Source organism: Geotrypetes seraphini, chromosome 4 (genome assembly GCF_902459505.1).
Source record: "Geotrypetes seraphini chromosome 4, aGeoSer1.1, whole genome shotgun sequence".
Taxonomy (NCBI): Eukaryota; Metazoa; Chordata; class Amphibia; order Gymnophiona; family Dermophiidae; genus Geotrypetes; species Geotrypetes seraphini.
In genome coordinates this window covers 296,780,658-296,805,855 of record NC_047087.1, presented here as the reverse complement: position 1 = coordinate 296,805,855, position 25,198 = coordinate 296,780,658, and the positions used below count along the sequence as shown (strand labels likewise).

At 48.1% G+C, this 25,198-nt stretch overlaps 1 protein-coding gene across 3 annotated transcripts in view; it reads left to right on the top strand.

The window, feature by feature from the left end:
- The window catches only part of SH3PXD2A (SH3 and PX domains 2A), a 642,235-nt gene that overhangs the window by 428,021 nt on the left and 189,016 nt on the right, over window positions 1-25,198 (top strand). For 2 of the 3 annotated variants that reach the window (XM_033942411.1, XM_033942413.1), the window contains one exon: window positions 8,010-8,141. In XM_033942411.1, coding sequence (XP_033798302.1) covers window positions 8,010-8,141 — 132 coding nt within the window. Of the gene's footprint in view, window positions 1-7,581; window positions 7,721-8,009; window positions 8,142-25,198 lie in introns of those variants that run through there. The other variant, XM_033942412.1, reaches the window with a different exon arrangement.

The window sequence follows — 25,198 nt, the reverse complement described above, 5'->3', positions numbered from 1 at the left end:
AAATCTTTTTTCCAGGTCAGATATCCTGGTTTTAAATGTTATATTTTATATTTTGTAAAACGCTTTGCAGTCCCGAAAAAGCGTTCAATCAAAAACCTGAATAAACATGAACATAAACAAATGAACCCTGCTTCCAAAGCCTTCCATCCCCGTGGGAGTCCCGTTGGCTAGAGGGGGGTCCCCGTGGGAGTCCCGTGAGCCAGAGGGGGGTCTCTGTGGGAGTCCCGTGGGTTAGGGGGTGATTCCCGCGGGACCCATTCCCGTGCAGACCTCTACTGCAGACCACAAACAGCCTTATCTCCCAGCTGGATTAGGAGGAATTCTGACTCGGACAAGTGGGGGATGGAGACTCAGCGCAGTTTGATCGTCTCTCAGATCAGGACCGCTACCCTGCTTCCCTTGATTTTGGTGGTGCAGGAGAGTGAATCCTGTGTAGGGTTACCAGATTGTGTTCTGATAAAACCCGGATACGTGGCCACGCCTTGTTCTACCCCAGCCTCTTACCATTCTACCCAAGTCACACCCCAGCTCCGCCCCTCCCCAACCTCTTTCCTCGAGCTCGAGGCCACGTCTGGAGGGCTTCCGAGCATGCACTGATGTGATGCAATGACCCCCATACTTGTTCGGAGGCCCTACGGAAGCGGCCCTGAGCTTGAAAACCTGGACAGTGGCAAGTCAAATGTGCGCAAGTCAAATGCGCGCAGACATTTCCAACCAGACAATACCGCGCAACACAATTGCCTGCCAACACAATCACGCGCAGGATAAATGCGCACAAGACACTACAGCGAGAGATTTGCGTGCGAGACAATCGTGCGCAATATAAATGTTCTCTACGCTGCAGAAATCTACGCATGACGTAAGCACGAGACAGTGACGTGCAATATAAATGTTCTGTGCGCCTCAAATCTATGGGAGGGGGAGGGATGAAGAATCAGTAGCAGGTTAGCTTGGAGTCAGAGAGACACACAGGTAGCGGGAGGAAGGGGCACTGGAAGGAAACACTGGGGGGGAAGGACCACAATATAAATAAATAAATGGAAACGCAATATAAATTGCTTAGATCGAAAACAATCTTTTTTTGCACCCATTGCCCTGCGTACTAGTCCGCGCGCATTTGTCCGCGTCCATTTGTCTTGCGCGATATAGACCCGTGTGCCTCTATCCTGCGCTTTATTGTCCTGCACCCAAATGTCTGCGCGCATTTGACTGTGAACCAACCTGGGCAGTCGGCTGCTTTTCAAGAATCCATCCGGACATCCAGACAGTCCTCTGAAAAGACGACACGTCTGCTATCCCTAATCCTGGGGGGCATAATTCAGCCAACGGTACTCCTCTGCTTTCATCCAGCCAGATTGTGCGTCCACCATTAATTGCTACGGTAATAACTGGATTTAAATGATGCTTTCTTGCATGTGTTAATGCAGCTACACACATGGACACTTTCTAATACCAGCGTTAACGATAATTAGTCTACAAACCCCTAAAGCAATTCAAATGAAGGACATGATTCTCTTATACTGAACTGAAGTCATCTGCCTCTTTCATTGAGGATGTGTTTTTCTCACTAGTTTGGTTCAACAGGAAATGACTCAGAAAATCACAAATGTTATTCGAAGGAATGAAAATTCCTCCGCAGCTGCTTGGCTTTTCCAAGCAGAATTCTTTGAGAGCTCCTGTTGTGTTCCAGCTTTATTGCACACGCTTTCAGGCACTATATCGAGTTATCAAACGGACCAGACCCTTGCTGGTGTCCAAATATACAAATTAGTTTCTTGTTTTTGCAGATTTTTTTGACTGTAAGCACAATTTCTGTTTGACTGTGTCCAAGCAAGGCAGAATAGGAACACAACATAACACCGCAATCCTCTATCTGATAAATGTTAAGGAATATGCTTAAACGTGTCTTTACTGGAGCAAACATATTACAGTAGAGTCTCGGTTAACTGGGTCTCAGTTACTATCAGTTTCGAAAAGATCTTAAAACCCACTTATTTAAACAGTATAAAATACATTATTGATTTTCATATTATCATGTAGTTATAATGTATTTTTATCTTTTTATCCATACTTATTTTAGTTTATATTATGTTTTCCTTTTTCATTAGTTTTAATGCTTGTATTAGTTACTTAGAATTTTATTATGTATGATGTTATTATTATTAGATTGTAAGCCGAGTACCTATTGTGTGAACTGCTGGGTAGGCGGTATATAAAAATAAATAATTATTATTATTAACTGGGATTCTCACACAACCAGCAAAAAAAATCACCGTTGAAAAAAAAAAAGTCCCCGAAGCACCAGTAGCAGCGTCCTGAGCCGCAAATCCTCCCTCCCTCCCTCAAGCCCAAGCAGCTACGAACCCCCCCCCCCCTTTCCTCTCGCCAGCACGGCAGTGGTCTTGAGCTGCAAAGCCCTCTTCCTTCCCTCCCTCAAGTCCTGAAGTGGCAGAAGCAGGCGGCGGTTCTGACCCGAGAACTCCCTCCCTCCCTACTTTACCCAAAACGCAGCGGTCAGCAGAAGGCACAGGCTGCCCGCGACCAGCCCCCGACAGGGCTTTTCCTCTGATGCATCACTTCCGACGCATCAGAGGCAAGGCCCTCTGCCGACCGGCTGCCTCCTGCTGACCGGCTACGCTCAGGAAAGGAAAGGAGAGAAAGAGGGAGGGAGCGAGGGAGTTCACGGCTCTGAACCGTAACCTGCTTCTGCCACTTTGGGGATTGAGGGAGGGAAGAGGGCTTTGTGGCTCAGGACTCCTGCTACACCGGTGCTTCGGGGCGGGAGGCGGGGAGGGAATTGAGGTTGTGTTGGACAAGGTTTCTAACACACTCTCAATTAACCAGAATCCACCAATCCCCGTGGGTGCTGGATAACTGAGATTCTACTGTATAAGCTACTGATCTGAAAACTTCAGAGCCATATTTTAGGGTGAAGTTTTATCAGTGGCCTAACTGTAAAGTTATGGTGATTGTTTGAAGCATGCCTGTGTACAGATCCTTTCAGGACTCTCACTAGCCTGGTAAGCTCCTGTCTTCAGGAACATAATTTAGGGCTGCTGTCGTGTTCGTAAATGTAACGATTTGAAAAAGACGAGTCATTCTCTAACAACCATGCATGCAAATGAGGTTCGCAAAGAGTTGCAGAAGGTCGCTAAATTTGCATGAGATGAGTCGCTGGTGATAGCGATCGACACGTGCACAGAATACACCCGCAATTGAAAGAAAAAGATACCCCAAATCAAAGATCGGCAGGAAGGATGACCACTCCCTCCTACTACCGCCATTGCACAACCCCTTCCCTCCCCCCAGAAGGGATGCCCACTCCCTCCCACCTGAGCCCCCCCTCCCCTGGAGGGATGCCCTCATTGTACTACATTTCTATAGCAGAATCAGAGGCAGCTAGGAAACGACTGTTCTCTCAGGGGAGCTCAGAAGGGTTTACATGAATTTATTCAGGTATTCAAACATTTTTCCCTGTCTGTCCCGGTGGGCTCACAATCTATCTAATGTACCTGGGGCAATGGGGGGGATTAAGTGATTTGCCCAGGGTCACAAGGAGCATTGTGGGTTTGAACCCACAACCTCAGGGTGCTGAGGCTGTAGCTTTAACCACTGCGACACACTCATCCAATCCTGTGTGAGCTGAGGACTGAAAGAGACCACCACATGGTAATTGTGTTGCAGAAGTCATCGGTAAAGTTAGTTGGAGTGCTCCAAATCTGTCCCTTAATATTTGTGGTGAAGCGTTCAAGATCCTACACGGCATCCTTCCTCCCGTTATTCCACTCCTTTGGAACTCCTCAAACCCTAACTCCTCCAGATCCTCCAAACACTGAAACTGTCATTCCCTTCTACAAAAGGTATATCCCGCGCAGGAAAACTAGGAACATCTCTCCCCTTTAGAATCACAGAACTCTGGAACAACCTCAACTCCCCGCTCAGAAATTCAAACTCCCTCCAACTCTTCCGCAAACACCTGAAAACTTGGCTCTTTTCAAAAATCTAACACCTCCCGATCTCTGGTACCTTGACCCCTCTCTACCCTCTTGGTTCCTTTCCTATTACCCTTCTTTTCTGGAGTTCCTTTCTATCCTAATCCTGTAAACCGTGCCAAGCTCTACGCTTGCGGAGATGGCGCGGTATACAAACCTAAGGTTTAGTTTAGTTTAGAAGGGAAATTTCTTCCCCCTGGAGAGAACGTACTCCCTTGGAGAACAGTGGACATGTGGGAGAGGGCCAGGATAAGTATTGTGGGGGACCCAGGCGGGGGTATGAAACTGTTTATAAACTGCCCCAAGGTAACGATCCCCCCTTGCATAGGAAATAAGCTGATTCTCATTTCATTTTTCAAAATGTGCAATACCACTATTTTCTGTTGCACAGGTCAAAGTCGTTTACAATGTACAAAAACACACAAAGGAAGGACCACCATAAAATATAGGACAGAGGCATGAGGCCGTCAAGACCCTTCCCTTGTTTAAAAACAGACTGAAAACCCACCTTTTTGATATAGCCTGCAATCCATAACCATACTCCCCACTGCCCACCAACCCAGCCAGCTGATTAACCCTTCCCCTTAACTGCATCCATGACATCCTGTTTGTCAGTCTTGGCTGTTTAGATTGTAAGCTCTTTGAGCAGGGACTGTCTTCTTTGAGACTCTATATCGCTGCATATGTCTGGTAGCGCTCTAGAAATAATTCATAGTAATAGCAGTAGTGTGAAGAGTTTCAATCTTTGGGAAGCAGAGCTGAGATTATGATGTCATAATGCCTCATTCCACCAATGAGCCATGTCACAATGGCTTGATTGTCCTGTACTATCTCTGCCCTCCAACCCAGACAGCTGATTAACCGTTCCCCTTAACTGTATCCATGACATCCTGTTTGTCTTTGGGAAGCAGAGCTGAGATTGTGATGTCATAATGCCTCCTTCCACCAATAAGAGACAAACTCATCAGTGATGTCACAATGGCTTGATTGACTTGTACTCCCCTCTGCCCTCCAACCCATCCAGCAGATTAACCGTTCCCCTTAACTGTATCCATGACATCCTTTTTGTCTGTCTTGTCTGTTTAGATTGTAAGCTCTTTCGAGCAGGGACTTCTTTGTGACTCTGTATAGTACTGCTTGCGTCTGGTAGTGCTACAGAAATAATCCATAGTAGTAGTAGACCAGACAGGCAGAATCACATCAAATACCAGGGTTGCCTCATCAATTGTGTTTCAATATTCAGCTTGGAATCAGGAAGATCCCAGGAAGTTATGCTGGTACAGTGGCGTAGTAAGGGGGGGGGGATGAGAGGGGTTTGGTCCGCCCCGGCTGCCATATTGGTGGAGGTGCCGGCACCCCTCCTCCTCTCTGCCCCCCTCCGCCTCTTCCCATTCCTCCCCTCGCCACATGCACGCCCTCCCTTCCCCCGTACTTCAACATGTTCCTCGCGACCGCATCAGCTCTCCCGCTGACGTCACTTCCGGGTGCTGCACATAGGAAGTGACGTCAGAAGGAGAGCCGTCAGGTTATGAGCGCGTTAAAGTTGTTACTTGCGGCAGTGAACAACTAGAGGTATGGGGGAAGGGAAAGGGCACATGCATAGGGGGGAGCAAGGGAGGAGCGGGGAGGGGCGCCTCTCACCCTTACTATGCCACTGTACTGGTATCAGCCTTATTTAGTGGGACGATACCTCTGTTAGGGGAGGGGAGGGGAGGTAAGGAAGGCTGAGCCTGTTTGTCAGGGGGGAAGGGGAAGGGAAAAGGAGGGAGGGAGGGAGTGGAGCTGGGGGAGGGGGAGCACTGGGACACACCTCTTTTAGGGGAGGGGAGGTAAGGAAGGCTGAGCCTGTTTGTCAGGAGGGAAGGGAAAAGGAGGGAGGGAGTGGAGCTGGGGGAGGGGGAGCAGTGGGACACACCTCTATTAGGGGAGGGGAGGTAAGGAAGGCTGAGCCTGTTTGTCAGGGGGGATGGGAAAAAGAGGGAGGGAGGGAGGAAGTGGAACTGGGGGAGATGGGAGCACTATGGGGACACACAGTTTTTGGTTCATGCACCTGCGTTTTTGGATGAAACTGAAAGAAGTTTTGGAGCCAAAACTGAAATTCGGTCTGCCTCTAGCTGTGATGTTCATATATTTTATAAATCCATGTGTGCCTAGGGTTGCCAAACATCCGGCTGTACCTAGACATGTCCTCATTTTAGAGGACATGTCGGATTTTTGCAGCCCAAATGCATTTCTTAGCATTAAATTTTAGCTGCCAAATTTCAGACAATTTTTCAAGCTTTGCCAGGACTTTTTTTCATGTTATTCACACCATCCGGCGTGTCTACTCTATTGCAGATTTTGGTATCATCTGCAAAAATTACATTACAGGAAGTTACAATGCACAGTTTAATTTGACAAGGATATTCAATAGAGTTTCCAGTACAGGTAGATCAGTACAATTGTTAATGCAGTTAGGTCATAGGTACAAATTCAAGTAGGTCATTGTTGCCAGTGTTGCCTTTTCATAAAATATCCTCTTGTGAGATCCAATATATGTGTCTGCAGAGTCCCAGCCATATTGCCTTATATACTGTTTGCATTCCAGGCCAGTGATGGTTAATTAGGTGTTTCATGGGCTGGGAACACAGCGCCAAAACAGTAAGAAAACATTTATCTTCAGTGAAATGCAACTGTGGCATTTAATTACCCAAAGCAGCCCTTTTATCTCTCATCTAGATAAGTGTTTTTCAACCTTTTTACACCTATGGCCCGGCAGAAATAAAAGAATTATTCTGTGCACTGACACCGGTCTGTGGATCGGCAGTTGAAGGACACTGGGCTAAGTCGTGGGCTAGACCCCGCCCATCTCTACCCAATCTCCACCCCAGACCCCGCCCCCATAATAGTACTAATTGCACCTTGCACGTCCCGTGCCTCATCTGGAAGCGTGCAACTTCTGCCTGTTGCTCGCGCCAACCTGGTTCCCCTCTGAATCACTTCCGGGTCACGGGGGTCAGGAATTGACGTCAGAGGAAAATCCAGTGCTGGCGCGAGGAGCATGCTGCCGAAGCCACTCGCTCTGGCAAAGATTTAAAGGCACGGTGGGGGTACAAGGAGTGCACAAGTGTGGAGTGGGGTCAGGAAGGAGCGTAGGTGGGTGCGGAAGGAGTGGGGGTGCAGAGAGAAGGGGTGGGGTGGGTGTCACCACCCTAGGCTCCTCCTACCCTTATTACACCACTGGCTGTAAAAGAAGTTTTACTGTTCATCTGATATAAAGATCATTAAAGAAAACAGAAAGGGAAACCTCTGCAGGGAGGTGGGGATGGGCTGAGCATACGTAGCTTCCCCAATGAATGCACTGCAGAAGATTGTTAGATGGAAGAGGCAGAGCCCGCATTACAGAGCATCAGGGCTCTGCCGAGGCTTCTTCTGTTTCAAGTAAACAGTTGCTCGGCTCTGCCTCCTTCCCTTCCTCCACCCTCCCTCCCTGCCTCTTCCCCGAGTCCTACTCATGTGTTTCTATTTAAGGGCTGCAGTGGAGCTGGCTAGGATTGGCCTCCACATCCCCCTCTTGACTTCCAGCTTGAATCCTAAAGAGAAGAGAAAGCGCTCTGCCTCTGAGAGCAAAACTGTTTGCTTGTTCTTGTACTTTATGGGGAGGATTTGACCATAGACCTGGCACTTTATTTCCCTCTGAAAATCTTTTTTTCTCTCTAACTGAATGGGACAAGGATTGCAAAGACCATGTGAGAATCATCCAAATCCGCCATGAAACCATGTGAATAATCCATTGTGTGTGTGTGTGGGGGGGGGGGGTTTCCCCCCTTAAATGTTCCTCTGTGCTACCGTATTGTGGGTCCGAGGTGGATATTTCTATATGGCCAGCCATTTGGAGATATGCCGGGAGCCGAGATTGTGCTGTGATTGGCTTGGCTGTGGCGACAAAGCGGCCTATCATGAATCGAATGGACGGAGGTCGTCCAAGAGGAGCTATGGCTGGGAGCTGGCTCACAGCTTGCTTTTTCCCTTCCCCAGGTGCTGACACCAACTTTGAACCCATGATCCTGGACCAGTACACGGTCATCTCCAACTACGAGAAGCAGGAGAACTCCGAGATCAGTCTACGTGCTGGCGAAGTGGTGGATGTTATTGAGAAAAATGAAAGTGGTGAGACATTTCTTGTTTTGTTTTCCTTTGACTTTAATGGCCTGGTTTGTTCTCTCCTTCATCCCTTGCCCTTTCCTAAGTCTGTACATTGCTTCCATCTGGTAATGTACATGGCTGAGGAGGTTAACGTTTCTCTCTGTTGATCTGGGCACCAAGCCAAGCTGTTGCCTTCTGCTGTAAGAATGTGTCCTATAAATGCGGGTATTAATTAGCCACATTGCCCTTATGGAAAAAGTTCATGCAAAAGTTATATTCTAGGTATGGAATGCCCAGCTAGGAACTATTGCAAGAACATGCTTCTTTGCCACCAAAAAAGGCTTTCCCACAACCCCAGCTTTTGTGTTTCTTTTTGCTTTCTTGTGCAGAAATGCACGATTTGCTGCCTTATCTAGAAACTGAGTATGCCTGGATTTGAAATGATTTGGATTTCTGCTTAGCGATGCTGGCGTAATAATCAGTTGGGTACTGTCTTCTTGGAGGTCTTGGTCCGTGCTAGTGCTACCACCTTTTAAATGGTGGGAGAGGTTTTACAAACCATTTCTTTCTTCCATTTATAATAATAATAATATAAGCTTTATCTAAGTTACATGGGTTAATAACGATCGTAACAAGCTGACAAACGTTTGTCCCTGTCAAACAGTGTGCTGGCAAGTCTTAAAACTTTTTTCACTGGGCATTAGAAGAGGTGCCGTTTTCTAGTTCCAAATATTGTTTCTTGCTATGAAGGTTATTCTGATCATGCATGCAGAAAGTTTTCCGTCCGTGCATGTTCAAAATGTACTCTTCTTACAGTGTAAAATGTCAAAATGTGCTCCTTTTTTTTGGCAATCCGTTCTGCTGACCTTAATGAAAATACTGTGGTTTGAAACTAGTTTTGCCGACGCAGCCAGTAAGGAGACGACAGGCATTTTCCAAGGTCCTGTGTGACAGCTTAAGGATTTGAAATAGAATCCAGTAAAAAGTTTAAAAGGGAAGTTACTTTGGAGCAGATTTCGCTTTGCCTTAGGGCTAGATTCACTAAGGACACCGATCGTGTCCCGACCACTTTGCGATCACTTAGCGACCTTGACCCAATTCACTAACCCTACGTCCAATCTGCGCCCGATACGATCCACTCATGCAAATGAGGGGGAATGGCATGCAAATGTACGAATAATAATAAATATATTCTTTTATACCGCCATATCCAAAAGTTCTTGGCGGTTTACACTAAAAAGAGCTGGACAATCAGCAAAATACATAATACAGTAAAAAATACAAATATTTGTAAAATAGAATTTCAATAATAAAACTCACTAAGTAATCAACTTATCGTACAAAGTGGTCTTAATACAGTGGTTCTTAACCTGGGTTCGACCAGACCCCAGGGGTTCGGTGAGTCAGTTTCGCGGGTTCGGCGGAGGTCAAAACACACCTCCGACTCATATAGCGCTTCGGTCACTTTCAATCATCTATCAGTTATTCAGTGATTTTGATCAAGACTGATCGTGTACTCGGTTTCTTGATCTATCAATCTGTAACTAACGCCTTATATACATCAATCAATTCCTGATCAAAATTTGTGATTTAACTGATAGATGATTGAACGTGACCGAAGCGCTTATGATTCGTGATGATACGCCCCACTTGTCCATAATTGGCTGCAGGTGATCACGCAACATCGCTTGGCCTATCTGTGCTGCAGGGGATTTGATGCGCACAGTAGTCGAATTGTAACTGTTGTGATGGTACGTCGTGTGATACCTATCTTAATATTTTAATCCCTTACTAACTATGTCGAGCAAAATACAAAAGTGGTCGGACAAATATGTACAATATGGATTCACATGTATAATGGAACGTGATGGGAGTCAGTGTCCTAATTGCATGATTTGCAATGCCAAGTTGAGTAATTCTAGTCTAGCTCCGGCAAAACTAAGGGAATAAAGAAAGGTTCGGTGAACACACATATGAAACTGGTGGGGTTCAGTACCTCCAACAAGGTTAAGAACCACTGTCTTAATAGGAAGGCAGTGATTCACTAAAAAATTTTAGGAACACCGACTGGACTGGCCGATCAAAAAATAAGCTACTGCTGAAGTCCAGTCACTCACGTCCTTTACGACTGCCTTGCTCCCTGCCCCGACTCTCCTTTTGCCGCCCTGCTCTCTGCCCCGACTGTACTGCCCTTCCCCGCACTGTGAGCCCGTGGTTTTAACCCGTGGGTTTAAAGCAAGTTAAAACCATGGGCTTGCGAAGTAAAAAAGTTTTTAAAAAAGTTTCAAGCTCTGTAAGCATGTGCAGACCATCTAAAGGCAAAGAAGATGGTCTGCAAATGCGTCAGGATCGCACCTCAGCGATCTGTGCGGTTGGTTGGGGGCGTAGCTCCGATCGCCCCCATTTGCATGAGGACGCATCGTGAATCGGGCGGCTGGCAACCTCACAGATCGGATCGCTAACGGATCAGATCGGATCCGTGAGGTTAGTGGCTTAGTACTTGGTAAAGAGGTTTCATACATGGAAAAGGTTTGATTGCTGTGCAAAGCAGGGACAGCACACTAAGGACCGGATTCAGTAAATGTATATATTTATTTGGTCTTATATCCCGTCCTCCCAGAAGAGTTCAGAATGGGTTACAAGTTTACATACATACATAAAGTGTATTTATATGAAGCTCTGGAATGAGAGAGGGCATAGGATGACGTTAAGAGGTGATAGGCTCAGGAGTAATCGAAGGAAATACTTTTTTACAGAAAGAGTGGTAGATGCGTGAAACAGTTTCCTGGAAGAAGTGGTGGAGACACTCTCTGAATTTAAGAAAGCATGGGATAGGCACGTGGAATCTCTTAAAGAGAGGAAGAGATAATGGTTACTGCAGATGGGCAGACTGGATGGGCCATTTGGCCTTTATCTGCCAGTACGTTTTTATGTTTCTATGTAAAAGATAGCATTGTCTGACAAAATGGCAAAATGTAGTTTACAAAGCTTGGTAAAACATAATATGACATGGTGAGAATTGTGGGCAAACATAGCATGATAAATCGTAGCATGGCAGACATAGTATGGCAAATATAGTTTGGTAAACATAACATATAGTATAGTATGACGAAATGTGTCAAAACATTGTACACTTCTCCCTCCATATTCGTGAGGGTTGCGTTCAAAGACGGCCTGCGAATACCCAAAAAACCAGAAATAACTTTTTTTCTATCATATTCACGGGGTTTTGGTATAGTCCCTGCGAATACTGTGAAATCGCAAATAAAACGTATCGTTATTATTTGCGATTACTTTTAAAAACAAGCTAGGTATTACAGTTCTTGCATTCTCCAACGTTGCCGTTTGCCCAACCATGCTGAAAAAAAAAAAATGCGCTGAACTTTCTCAGTACTCCAGGATGATGTCATTTGGGGGAGGGGGGGTGTGTGGAGCCATCAAGACAAAAACCGCGAATAACTGAAGTCGCGAGTGCCATAGTTGCAAATATGGAGGGAGATGTGTATGACAAAACATGTCACGGGCTGACATAACGCAGGGTTGCCCAAAATTTCACGCAGAGTGCTATTCTGCGAACAGCGCTTTGAGTTACGCAGCGTTTATAGAATCGCGCTTAGAGCCGATTTTCATGGCAAACTTTGGGTGTGAGGATTTACACCAGCTGAAACTCCTGTAAATCCTGGCACATAATTTAGGCGCAGATCCCAGTATTCAGCGATACTGCGTGCATCTTTAGTGAATGCTCCTGACCTGCCCATGCCCCGCCCATGGCCACACCCCCTTTTGAGTGGCATGTGCAATCAGATTTGCATGCAGATCTTTATAGAACAGCGCTTAGCAAGATGCGTATGAAAATCCAGATTGGTGCCAATTAATGCTAATGTTAGGTTGTTATCTCCCAATTATCATTGCTAATTGGCTCATTAGCCAGTTCTGTTGCAGACGCATCTCAGAATAGGGCACAATTTTGCCTGTGTAAATTTTCATGGCATTTATGGAATCTGGGGGTAAGGGGCTAGCAAAATATTGGCCAGTGCTGCTGGGCAGGAAACCTAACACCAGCTCAAAGCTGACCTTATATTTCTACAAATTACACAACTTATAAAGTGCCTTTTTTGATTCGTATAATAATGAGATGCTTTGTATGTATTAGCATGCTTTGTCTCTCTTTATTATAAAACACACATTGCATTATGTAAAATTAACACATGATTTTGCCAATTACCATATTTTTCGCTCTATAAGACGCACTTTTTTCAACCCCAACAAAGGGGGAGGGGGGAAATAAGGGTGCGTTTTATGGATCAAATACCCCCCGTAGTCAGCCCCCCTGGTACCTTTTTTTGAAGTCCGTTAAGAACAAAAGAACATAAGCATTGCCTCTGCTGGGTCAGACCAGAGGTCCATCATGCCCAGCAGTCTGCTCACGTGGCAGCCCATCAGGTCCAGGACCTGTATAGTAATCCTCTTTATCCCAGGACAAGCAGGCAGGTATTCTCACTAGTGGGTGATGTCATCAGACAGAGCCCCGGTACGGACGTCTCACAAGCACGTGTTGCTTGTAGAAACTTAAAGTTTCTAGATGCCCGCACCGCGCATGCGCCGGTGCCTTCCTACCCGGAGATCCGGGCGTGTCTCCTCAGTTCTTTCTTTTCCGCGGAGCTGAGAAGTTCAACTTCTTCATGCGCTAGCTGAATTCAGTTAAATTTGCCTTCCTTGTCCGCGTTTTCGTTTTCTTTTAATTACAGTTAACAGTTCTTTTCTTTTTCAGTAAAAAAAAAAAAAAAAAAAAAAGAAGATTATTTCCTCCGGCAGGTCGAACGGGCCGGCCACGTGGCTCAGGCCCACTGGCTTCGACCTAGCGGCGGAGATTTTCCGGCCTATGTCCCGGCCAATCACCGGGTTTAAAAAGTGCAGCAAGTGCCAACGCGCGATTTCACTCACAGACCCTCACCGGCGCTGTTTGCAGTGTTTGGGCCCTGACCACATCCCGAAATCGTGCGGGCCTTGCTCTACCCTTACGGCACGCTCATTCAAGCGGCGTTGCCTATTGTGGGAATCGATGTTCAAGATGGACGCAGCTAAGGATCCCTCAGCCTCCACTTCATCTGATACCTCCCCGGTTCGGGCGAAACCGGCATCGACCACTCCTGCATCGAGTGTGGTGAAACCGGCATCGCTCACCCCGACACCATCCACGAGCTCGACGTCGGTGCCTGCCCCGGTCTCCTCTGTTCAGGTACCTCTTCCTTCCACAGTGCCACCAATGGTCATCAAAGTGCCGAAAGCTACTAAGCAGAAGCACTCGGCCTCGAAGGAGCGCGATGTCCGTGCAGGAGGACCCCCTTTCGGTGCGGATCCCTCCTTATCGGCTTCGCTACGGTCCGCGCTGGAAGCTCAATTCGTTGAGCTCATGCAGACCATCGGACCCGGGCTCATCGCTGCCATACAGGGTGACCTCCCGGTACCGGTCCAAAGGGGCGGTCCGCCCCCTCCCCCTCCCCCACACCGTTCGACCTCGACAACCGACGAGGACGAACGGGGGAGGGCGGCGATGCCCACGCGGCAAGCCTCGCTTACCGATATGCCGCCATTAGAACCCATTACGCCTCCGCGCCAACATGGGACCAGACCTCCGATCGATACTCGAAGCCCTGGGCATAGTCAGGAAGAGTTCTTCCGTACTCCTTACCAGACTTGGGTAGCATCGCAAGAACCCGCATCGCAAACCCAGTTGCGATCCACTGCTTCCAGCCCTATCCACTTGGGGGCCTCGGGAGACCATGCGATGCACAGACGATCCCGATCCCCGTCCCGCCACCGAGACGGGCACCGATCGAGACACTCATCCTGGCACTCCTCACGCCATTCGGAGGTGTCACCGCAGAAAAAACTGCAACGTAGGGGATACTCCTCATCAGAGGTGTCCCCCCCGAGGGGCCCGGAGTACGAGGAGACACTGGTGCCCGATTCTCCTTGTCACTCCCCGATGTCCACGGACCTGGAGGCCTCCTCCTCCTCCAGCCCGTCCCACAGACCGACGCTGGCGGAACAATTGTCCTTCTCATCATTCCTCCGACAAATGGCGGAGGATCTGGATGTGACCCTTGACACGGGCTCCCGATACTCCAAAGAGTATCTGGACACCATGCATTTACCTAACCCTCCAACGGAGTCGCTTCGGCTCCCCTTGCATAAATTACTGGACCAGACCTTCATGCAGTGCTTCGAAACGCCGTATTCCATACCGGCGATCCCCAGCAAACTCGATGCTCGATACCGCATCGTGCACCATAAAGGGTTCGAGGGCCCTCAACTCTCCCACCAATCCCTACTGGTCGAGTCCTCCCTTAAACGCTCTCATCCCTCCCAGGTCTACGCCTCTGTACCGCCGGGCCGAGAGGGGAGAACGATGGACAAATTTGGTAGAAAATTCTACCAAAACTCCATGATGGCGTCACGGGTGCTAAACTACAACTTCTTTTTCTCTTCCTATCTGGAGTTCTTCTTGCCGGTGCTCCGCAAGTTCACTCCGTTCATAGACAACCAAGCTCGATTCGAGTTCGAGGAAGTGGTAGCCTCCCTCTCCCAATTACGCCTCCAGCTGATGCAATCCTCCTTCGATGCATTCGAACTCTCGGCACGCGCCGCCGCAAGCGCGGTAGCTATGCGTCGCCTGGCATGGCTCCGTACTATCGATATGGATCCCAACCTACAGGACAGACTCGCCAACGTACCGTGTGCTGGAGCTGACCTGTTCGATGAGTCTATCGAAACTGTTACCAAGAAGCTGTCGGATCATGAAAAATCCTTTCAATCCATCCTGCGGCCCAAACCCAAACCTCAACAGTCTCGACCTCCCAGGCCACCCCTGATTTACCAGCGGCGTTACATGCCCAGACAAACGCCTGCTGCGAGACAGCCTGCGAAGAGACAACCTCCCCAGAAGTCTCAGCAAAAACCTCAGCCACCGGCGGTACCTAAGGCTCCCCAGCCCTTTTGATGCCCCCCCCGGGAGCATAACCTCGGCCTCTCCCATAGGGGGCCGCCTCCATCTTTTTTACCATCGATGGGAGGCCATAACCACGGACCTATGGGTCCTCACCATCATAAGAGAAGGATACTCTCTTCAATTCCACCGGGTCCCCCCGGACCATCCTCCAAGAGAGTATCCTTCAAGCTCGACGCAGACCGCCCTGCTTCTTCAGGAAGTCCAAACCTTACTTCAGCTTCGGGCTGTCGAGCCGGTCCCGTCAGACCAATTGAACCGAGGGTTTTACTCCCGGTACTTCCTCGTCCCGAAGAAAACGGGCGACCTGCGACCCATTTTAGACCTTCGAGCCCTCAACAAGTTCCTGGTCAAAGAGAAGTTTCGCATGTTGACTTTGGCTTCTCTATACCCCCTCCTCGAGCAGAACGACTGGTTATGCTCCCTGGATCTCAAGGAGGCCTACACTCACATCCCCATTCACCCGGCCTCCCGAAAGTTCCTCAGATTTCGGGTGGGAAATCTGCACCTACAGTATCGAGTGCTACCATTCGGCCTATCTTCGTCCCCCAGAGTCTTCACAAAGTGCCTGGTGGTAGTGGCCGCAGCACTCCGGGACAGGGGTCTACAGGTATTCCCATACCTCGACGACTGGCTCATCAAGGCCCCGTCAGCCCCAGAGGTCACTTCGGCGGCCTTGGCTACAACCTACTTCCTCCAGAATTTGGGCTTCGAGATCAACTTCTCCAAGTCTCATCTACAACCCACCCAGTCCCTCCCCTTCATCGGAGCGGTCCTGGACACCACCCGACTCCGAGCATTCCTGCCTCGGCAACGCATGGAGTCTCTTCTTCATCTCAGCCAGTCGGTGTCTACCCGCCAAACCCTACCGGCGAGACAACTGATGGTACTCCTGGGCCATATGGCCTCCACAGTACATGTGACACCCTTTGCCAGACTCCACCTCAGGATCCCCCAGTGGACCCTGGCATCACAGTGGAACCAAACGTCCGATCCACTATCCAAACGCATCTTAGTCACACCTGCTCTTCGGCAGTCTCTACTTTGGTGGATGACCTCTTCGAATCTATCCAGAGGTTTGCTGATGCACTCTCCCCCCCATCAGAAAGTTCTCACAACCGATTCGTCGAACTACGCATGGGGGGCCCACCTGGAGGGTCTCCGCACCCAAGGATTCTGGACCAGTGCGGAAAGACTACACCAAATCAATCTACTGGAACTCAGAGCCATCTTCAATGCGCTCCAAGCTTTCCAACACCTACTCCACGACATGGTAATCCTCATTCGCACAGACAATCAGGCCGCCATGTATTATATCAACAAGCAAGGAGGCACGGGCTCGGCCCTCCTTTGCCAGGAAGCTCTACGAGTCTGGGACTGGGCGGTGCGCCACAACACCCTACTCAGAGCAGTATACATCCAGGGGGAGAACAACGTCTTAGCAGACAAACTAAGCCGTCTGCTACAACCGCACGAATGGACTCTCCATTCCAGCCCCCTTCACCAAATTTTCACGCAATGGGGGACGCCCCAGATAGACCTCTTTGCGGCTCCCCACAACGCCAAACTGCCTCAGTTTTGCTCCAGGATCTACACTCCTCATCGCCTCGAGGCAGATGCTTTTCTACTGAACTGGGGGAAACTATTTCTATATGCGTTCCCACCATTCCCGCTGATCCAGAAGACTCTGGTCAAGCTGAAACTCGAACGGGCCACCATGATTCTAATAGCTCCTCGGTGGCCCAGACAACCTTGGTTCTCCCTCCTACTTCAACTCAGCAGCAGGGAACCAGTACCACTTCCAGTGTTTCCTTCACTGCTTACTCAACATCAAGGATCACTACTTCATCCCAACCTGCAGGCTCTCCACCTGACAGCTTGGTTCCTCTCAACGTAACCCCTCACCAATTCTCACAAGAAGTGAGGGAGGTCTTGGAAGCTTCCAGGAAGCCCGCCACTCGACAATGCTACTCCCAAAAATGGACCAGATTCTCCTCTTGGTGTGTTTCTAAGTCAACGGAACCTCAGCGAGCTTCCTTATCCTCCGTGCTGGACTATCTCCTATACCTATCTCAATCTGGGCTCAAGTCCACATCCATACGAGTCCACCTGAGCGCTATTGCGGCGTTCCACCAGCCCCTACAAGGGAAACCCCTCTCGGCCCATCCGGTGGTCGCCAGATTTATGAAAGGACTCTTCCATGTTAACCCTCCTCTCAAACCACCCCCAGTAGTTTGGGACCTCAATGTAGTCCTTTCCCACCTCATGAAGCCCCCGTTTGAACCACTCAACAGGGCCCCTCTGAAGTATCTCACCTGGAAAGTGCTTTTCCTTGTAGCCCTTACGTCCGCTCGCAGAGTCAGCGAACTCCAGGCATTGATGGCGGACCCACCATTCACAGTATTCCACCATGACAAGGTGGTCCTCCGCACTCACCCGAAATTCCTGCCTAAGGTGGTCTCCGAATTTCATCTCAACCAATCCATTGTACTTCCAGTATTCTTCCCTAAGCCTCATTCTCACCACGGAGAATCGGCCCTTCACACTCTAGACTGCAAACGTGCCTTGGCTTTCTACCTGGATCGCACCAAGCCACACAGAACCACTCCTCAACTTTTTGTCTCCTTCGACCCTAACAAGTTGGGAAGACCCGTATCAAAGCGCACCATCTCTAATTGGATGGCGGCTTGTATCTCTTCCTGCTATGCCCAGGCTGGATTATCACTTCCTTGTAAGGTCACAGCCCATAAGGTCAGAGCAATGGCAGCCTCAGTAGCATTCCTCAGATCAACACCAATCGAGGAAATTTGCAAGGCTGCCACCTGGTCCTCGGTTCACACATTCACCTCACATTATTGTCTGGATACCCTCTCCAGACGGGATGGACAGTTTGGCCAAACAGTATTGAAAAATTTATTCTCTTAAGTCGCCAACTCCCCCTCCATCCCACTGAGGTTAGCTTGGAGGTCACCCACTAGTGAGAATACCTGCCTGCTTGTCCTGGGATAAAGCAATGTTACTTACCGTAACAGTTGTTATCCAGGGACAGCAGGCAGCTATTCTCACGTCCCACCCACCTCCCCTGGGTTGGCTTCTCAGGCTAGCTACCTGAACTGAGGAGACACGCCCGGATCTCCGGGTAGGAAGGCACCGGCGCATGCGCGGTGCGGGCATCTAGAAACTTTAAGTTTCTACAAGCAACACGTGCTTGTGAGACGTCCGTACCGGGGCTCTGTCTGATGACATCACCCACTAGTGAGAATAGCTGCCTGCTGTCCCTGGATAACAACTGTTACGGTAAGTAACATTGCTATTTATACCCTTCTATCCACTTTTCCTTCAGGAAATTATCTAATCCCTTCTTGAACCCCAAAACCGTACTCTGTCCTATCACACCCTCTGGAAGCGCATTCCAGGTGTCCACCATCCTTTGGGTGAAGAAGAACTTCCTAGCATTGGTTCTGAATCCGTCCCCTCTTAGTTTTTCCGAACGCCCTCTCGTTCTTGGGATCCTTTTAGGTCAGCGTCTTGCAAACTTGGTTGAGCCGCTGCACACTAGACGCAGTGGCCGTGGCTCAAGGCATCTGGGAGCGCACGAACTTCGACGCGATGGCGTTGTGCGCCTGCGTGATGTCATCACGTCCACGTCCACTCGTGTGCGAAGGCCCTCCAGATGGGCCCTGAGACGTCAATGGAGGGTGCTGGCAGGGAAGACACACGGAGAGAAGGAGAGTTTCTGGCGCCGACTGATTGCCTGCGGGATATGCCTCTCGCTGCGAGAGACATGTCCTGTACGCAGTCAGCCAGCGCCAGTGGCTCTCCTCCTCCCCAGCGTCTCATGGTAAGCCTGAAATCTCAGGAGGCACACTAGTGTGCCACAGCGCACAGTTTGCGATACACTGTTTTAGGTGGATGTGATCTAGATTAGACTTGGAACGGGGTACTAAATGTGATTAAATCTTTGGGTGTGGCCTAGTATGGCGAATCCTATATTCCTCTGTTCTTAAGACTTTAATTTTCCAGGTCTGTCCTCCTTTGGTGTACAGTACATTCGGAAAGTGTGGTTCTTCTTATTGGCAACTAGGCCCAAAGCAAAAAAAAAAAAACCCAAAAAGCCTGACTCCTGTCCTTGTGTGCCTCAGTCCTCTCTGGTTTTTCAGAATACCTTCAATGAATATACGGTAGACAAACTGCAGCTATACTCGCTCGAGGAGCGCAGAGAGAGGGGGGGACATGATCGAGACGTTCAAGTATCTCACGGGCTGCATCGAAGTGGAGGAAGATATCTTCTTTTTCAAGGGACCCACGGCAACAAGAGGGCATCCGTGGAAAATCAGAGGCGGGAAACTACGAGGTGACACCAGGAAATTCTTTTTCACTGAAAGGGTGGTTGATCGTTGGAATAGTCTTCCACTGTAGGTGACTGAGGCCAGCAGCGTGCCTGATTTTAAGGCCAATTGGGATCGACACGTGGGATCTATTCGCTAGGCAAAGGAAGGGGAGGGTCATTAGGGTGGGCAGACTAGATGGGCCGTGGCCCTTATTTGCCATCTATTTCTATGTTTCTATGTTTAGATGGGTTAGGAACTGGTTGAGTGAGAGACAAGAAGGGGGTTTCAAGTTTCAAGTTTTATTAAAATTTTTATGTATCGCAATATTACATTACATTAGTGATTTCTATTCCGCCATTACCTTGCGGTTCAAGGCGGATTACATCCAAACTAAAAACAAGAATTACATTCCAAATTTGAAGGAACAGAATAAGCGATGAGATAAAACATTTAAGGTTACCAGCGGGAAGTAGAAGTCTTTAGGAGATAAGAATAGGGTGAATTATGGGGGTTTAGATAATGTTTAGTAAATAGAAGAATATTAGAGAGTATTAAGGGTATAGAGAGTGCTAGATGTTGGGTTGGGATTGTTTGTGCTGGATAGGTTTTATGTGTTTTTTGAAAAGTATGGTTGCCGGGGGTCATTAATTCAAAGCGATTTACAATTAAAACAGGGTCTTAATTATTAACTAAAACCAACACAGACGGACATGATGTACCAATACATAAGGGATGTAGGGAGAATTACACTAAGTATAGTAAAGGACACATAAAAGGAAAATACAAACGGAGGGTAATAAATTTTAAAAGTATTGATAAAAATATAATAGAAAATTAAGAACTTTTTTTTTTTTAATTTCTCAGAGCCTAAGAGAGAGGATAAGTGAGTTCAAGCAACGAATGGGATCAATAGAGACTCCGATAATTAGGTCTCAAAAGCATCCTTGTACAACCAGCATTTTAACAGTCCTTTAAATTTACTTTTCTTCCTTAATAAATGATGGTAAGGAATTCCATATTCTGGGCGCTATAATTGCAAAGATCGTGTCTTGTCTTGTATTTATTATAGTAAGTAGCAGAATTACTAGAAGGTTTTTGTCCTCTGATCTCAAACTTCTAGTAGGAATATATGGGATAATGTATCTTTCTAAAAATGATGGCGCTTTAGTTGTTAATATATTGAATGTTAATATTGCTAATTTGTAGGAGATTCTGTGAACAATTGGAAGCCAACGGGCTTCTTTAAGAAGAGATGACACATGATCAAATTTTTTCCTATTCGTTATAATCTTAATTGAGGTGGTTTTGGATTAGTTGTAATTGACGGATTTTTTTAAGAGCTACTCCTTTAGGAGTAGCGGTAAATGGAGTTTACTGTGAGATAAGAGGTATTATGAGCAGTGGCGTAGCGGGTGTGAGCGGCGCTCTGGGAGGCGGTGCCCCTCTCCCTCTGCCACGCGCATTGCTCTTCTTCCCCGTACCCTTTTATCTTGCTGCTTGCGTCGGCTTCAGCGCTCTCTCCGATGTCACTTCCTCGACGCGGGTCCCGGAAGTGATGTCAAAGAGAGCGCCGAAGCTGACGGGAGCGGTGAGTTCGTGGCTGCTGGCGCTGGAGTTAAAAAGGTACGGTGGAAGGGGTGGCTCGCACGGCAGGGGGAGGGGTCGGTAGGGGGTGGCGGAGCGCAGGAGGGGTGCCCGCGCCTCAAGGAAGGCTGCACCCAGGGCGGATCGCACCTCCCTCTTACAATGCAACTGAGTGGTGTGCCAGAAGGATTGGTTACTGGGCTGGTTCCTTTCAACATTTTTGTATTGCAGACGGGCTATAGGGACGGGTTTGTTTCTTTGTGGATGATATCAAAACCTGCATCAGGGTAGACAATGTGGATGATATGAGGAAGAATTTATAGGCCATATGGTCCTTCTCTGCTGTAATTTCCTGTACCTAGGAAATATATTTTGGAATTGTATTTTTTTAATAGCTTGATTGTCATGTAGTTTCATTGTACAGCAGACCCTCAATATTTGCGGGGGTTAGGGGCAGAGCCGGCCCACGAATATGGAAAATTGTGAATAATTTTTTGGGCCGACTCTTACCCACCCCTGCATCCCTCCTGGGTCCCCAACCTTACCTGGTGGTCTAGCGGCGATGCGGGACAGAAGCGATCTTCCTATGCTCCTGCCCCATGCAGAGCTGTCATCAAAATGGCTGCCGCGAGTTCCCCTGATATTTGGATTTTTTGGGGGGGGGCGAAGGACCACCGTACACATTGGTTTATAAAAACACATTTTAACTCACATGCGCTAATTCGTCAATTAATGCACCTTACATGTTTTAAGTCACACATCCCTAATGTCAGCCAGCTGTTCCCAAGTTATGCCGTGTTAAAATATACAGTCACGCAGGCGGTGTGTGATAGCCATAAAATTAGTTCTTTCTTGTCCAAGCAAGTTGGTAGGCATGAGGAAAACCAAATATTTTTTCATCTGCTCAAGTGTTATAGTTTCAGCATTACTGTGAATTATATTATTATGCTTTCAAAGAGGCAAAAGAAGGGAGCTCTGGCATAACCTGAACTACGAGTGCTGATATAAAAGCCATATCCACCTAACAGATAGGATGTGGTTTGATCATAAAAAGCTCCAGGACAATATCCAATCCCTTTCTGTGGGTAAAATGAATTTACTTGTGAAAATAAAGACTTTAGAACAGGCTGGTCGTACAGTAAGAGATTAGAAAAACTGGGCCTCTTCTCCCTTGAAAAGAGGAGGGCGTCAGGTCAAAAGCGCGCCGGGACAAAGGCGCGCACAGACAATTGAGCGCAGCGCAGATGCGCACGCCGCAGAAAATTACTGTTTTTCCGGCTCCGATCGGGGGGGCGTGGGGGGGACCCCCCCCCACTTTACTTAATAGAGATCGCGCCGCGTTGTGGGGGCATTGTGGGGGGTGTGGGGGGTTGTAACCCCCCACATTTTACTGAAAACTTCACTTTTTCCCTGTTTTTAGGGAAAAAGTTAAGTTTACAGTAAAATGTGGAGGGTTACAACCCCCCAAACCCCCCACAACGCCGGAGCGATCTCTATTAAGTAAACTGGGGGGGCTCCCCAACAAAACCCCCGTCGGCGCCCCTAAAAACTGTCATTTTCTTCGGCGCACGCCTCCGTCTTGCGCTCAGTTGTCGGTGCGCGCCTTTGCCTTTCGCCGAGTTGTCTATGAACCAAAGAGGAGACTGAGAGAGGACATGATTGAAACATTCAAAATACTGAAGGGAATAGACTTAGTAGATAAAGACAGGTTGTTCACCCTCTCCAAGGTTGGGAGAGCGAGAGGGCACTTTCTAAAGTTAAAAGGGGATAGATTCCGTACAAACGTAAGGAAGTTCTTCTTCACCCAGAGAGTGGTAGAAAACTGGAACGCTCTTCCGGAGACTGTTATAGGGGAAACGCCCTCTAGGGATTCAAATAGGGGGAAACACCCTCCAGGGATTCAAGACAAAGTTAGTCAAGTTCCTGCTAAACCAGAACGTAAGCAGGTAAGGCTAAACTCAGTTAGGGCTCAGGTCCATGACTTAGGGGGCCACCAAAGTAGCGGACTGCTAGGCACGATACCACCACTGGTCTGACCCAGCAGCAGCAATTCTTATGTTCTTATGTCCTTGGTCAAGGGTAGGGTTGCCAGACGTCCAAATTTCCCCGGACAGCTTTTCAAAACCTGGCACTTTGTCTGGGTTTCGAAAAGCTTTCCTTCGGGCAGGAGGGCGTCCGTGCATGCACAGATATGGCACAACGAGAGCAGGCAGTGGGGGGGGGGGGAGGCGGGATTGGGGGCGTGGCAGGGTGGAACCGGGGCTTGACAGGGCAGGGTTGGGTGGGACTAGGCAGGCCTGGGGGCGGGTCTAAAATCTGGTAACCCTAGTCAAGGGTCATAGGCACCCTAGAAAAGGTTTCAGTTTTGCGTCAATCCCCTCCTTGGCCCCCATCTTTCTCCCCCTCTCTCCACTTTGCTAATAACCTCTTCCACCCTTCCTACCCTGTTTCTGGTCTTGGCCACTCTTTCTCCACCCCCCCCCACCCCATTGCGGGGCAAGCATCCATGTTCCCTCACCCCTCTCACCACCTCTCTTCACTTGCAGCCTGAATTCCTTCTCTCTCCCTCTGTACATTAGAGCATGTCTTCCTTCTCACCCACATTAGTCGATCTGCAGATTACAATGTATAGTGATATTACATGTTAGTCTGATTGATTCTTGGAATGTTTGCTTTAGGCTTTTCAATTATATTTATGGAATTCTTTTATGTTCTGTTTGGTTTTTTATGTTTATTTTTTAAATATAAACCGCTGTGTTCCATAGGAGTCAAATGATATGTCAAATTTTAATCAACATAAGCCATTATTAGCCATATAGGGCTCCTTTTATGAAGGCGTGCTAAAATGCCACGTGCGCTAGCCGCTACCGCCTCCTCTTGAGCAAGCGGTAGTTTTTCAGCTAGTGTGCGCTATAGCGCGCGCTAAAAACGCTAGGGCACCTTCGTAAAAGGAGCCCACAGACTTGGGAAAGTCATCGCTTATCTCTAGGTATAAGAAGGAGTTGATCTAGTCAGTGGCACACAGTAAGAGGGAGGCGAGGTGGGGGCATCTTGGTGGGAACGCTGGTGCCCCTCCTCCACCCCGCCTCTTCCCATTCCTTCCCCTCCCCCGTAGCTCTAGTTGAAGTCGTTGCTCACGGTGGTCAACAACGTGCTCTTTGCACCTCCGCCGGCCCTCCCGGTGATGTCACTTGCAGGTGCCTCGCACAGGAAGTGATGTAAGAGGGAGAGCCGACGGGGTCGCGGGGAGTTCCAACTACAAGCAGAGGTACGGAGGAAAGGGGGCGTGCGCACCAGGTGGAATCGGGCAAGGGGGGGTGCAGAGACGAGGGTGAAGGAGAGGTAACACCGCCCTGGGCGCCTCTCACTCTCACTATGCCACTGGATCTGGAATCTTACCAGATTCTTGTGAGCTGAACTGGGCCCCTGTAAGGGAAAGAATGCTGGGCTTAATGGGCATTTGTTGTAACCAAATATGGCCCCTCTTCTATTATTTTAATAAATAAATAAATAAACTTTATTTTTATATACCTCCCTACCATAAGTTCTGAGCGGTTAACACAAAAGAACACTGGACATTCAGTGATACATACAAATAATTAAAAAAACCCATCAATATACATGAGAATGAACGCTATACATTCAGCAAAGTTAAAGAGTTCATCAAATTTCACTTTTTTCAAATAATTTAGCTTTTAGTATCTTCCTAAAAGAATAATAAGAATTGACTAAAGGACTAAGAGAGCTCAACCAAGCGCTCATTTTCCCTGCTTGGAAAGCAAACGTTCATTCATGAAATCTCTTATATCGAACAGATTTTAAAGATGGATACATAAACGTGTTATTATTTCGAGTATTCCTATTAGAATTATGAACTTTAAATTGAGAGGAAAGATATTCAGGGGCTAAGCCGAATAATGCCTTGAAACAGATACAACAAAGAAAAATGGGGAGACCCAACGATCCACCGATGAAAACAAAAACTGTGGATACAGATGTTCTGGAGATAATTTATTAAACACTGACATATAAAACCATGAAAATTCAATTAAAAAAGTGATCAAAATCCAACCGGACCCTACACGGTCCCTGTTTTGGCGAACACGCCTTCCTCAGGGGTCCAATGGTTTGCAAACTCACATATAAAGAATTGGACT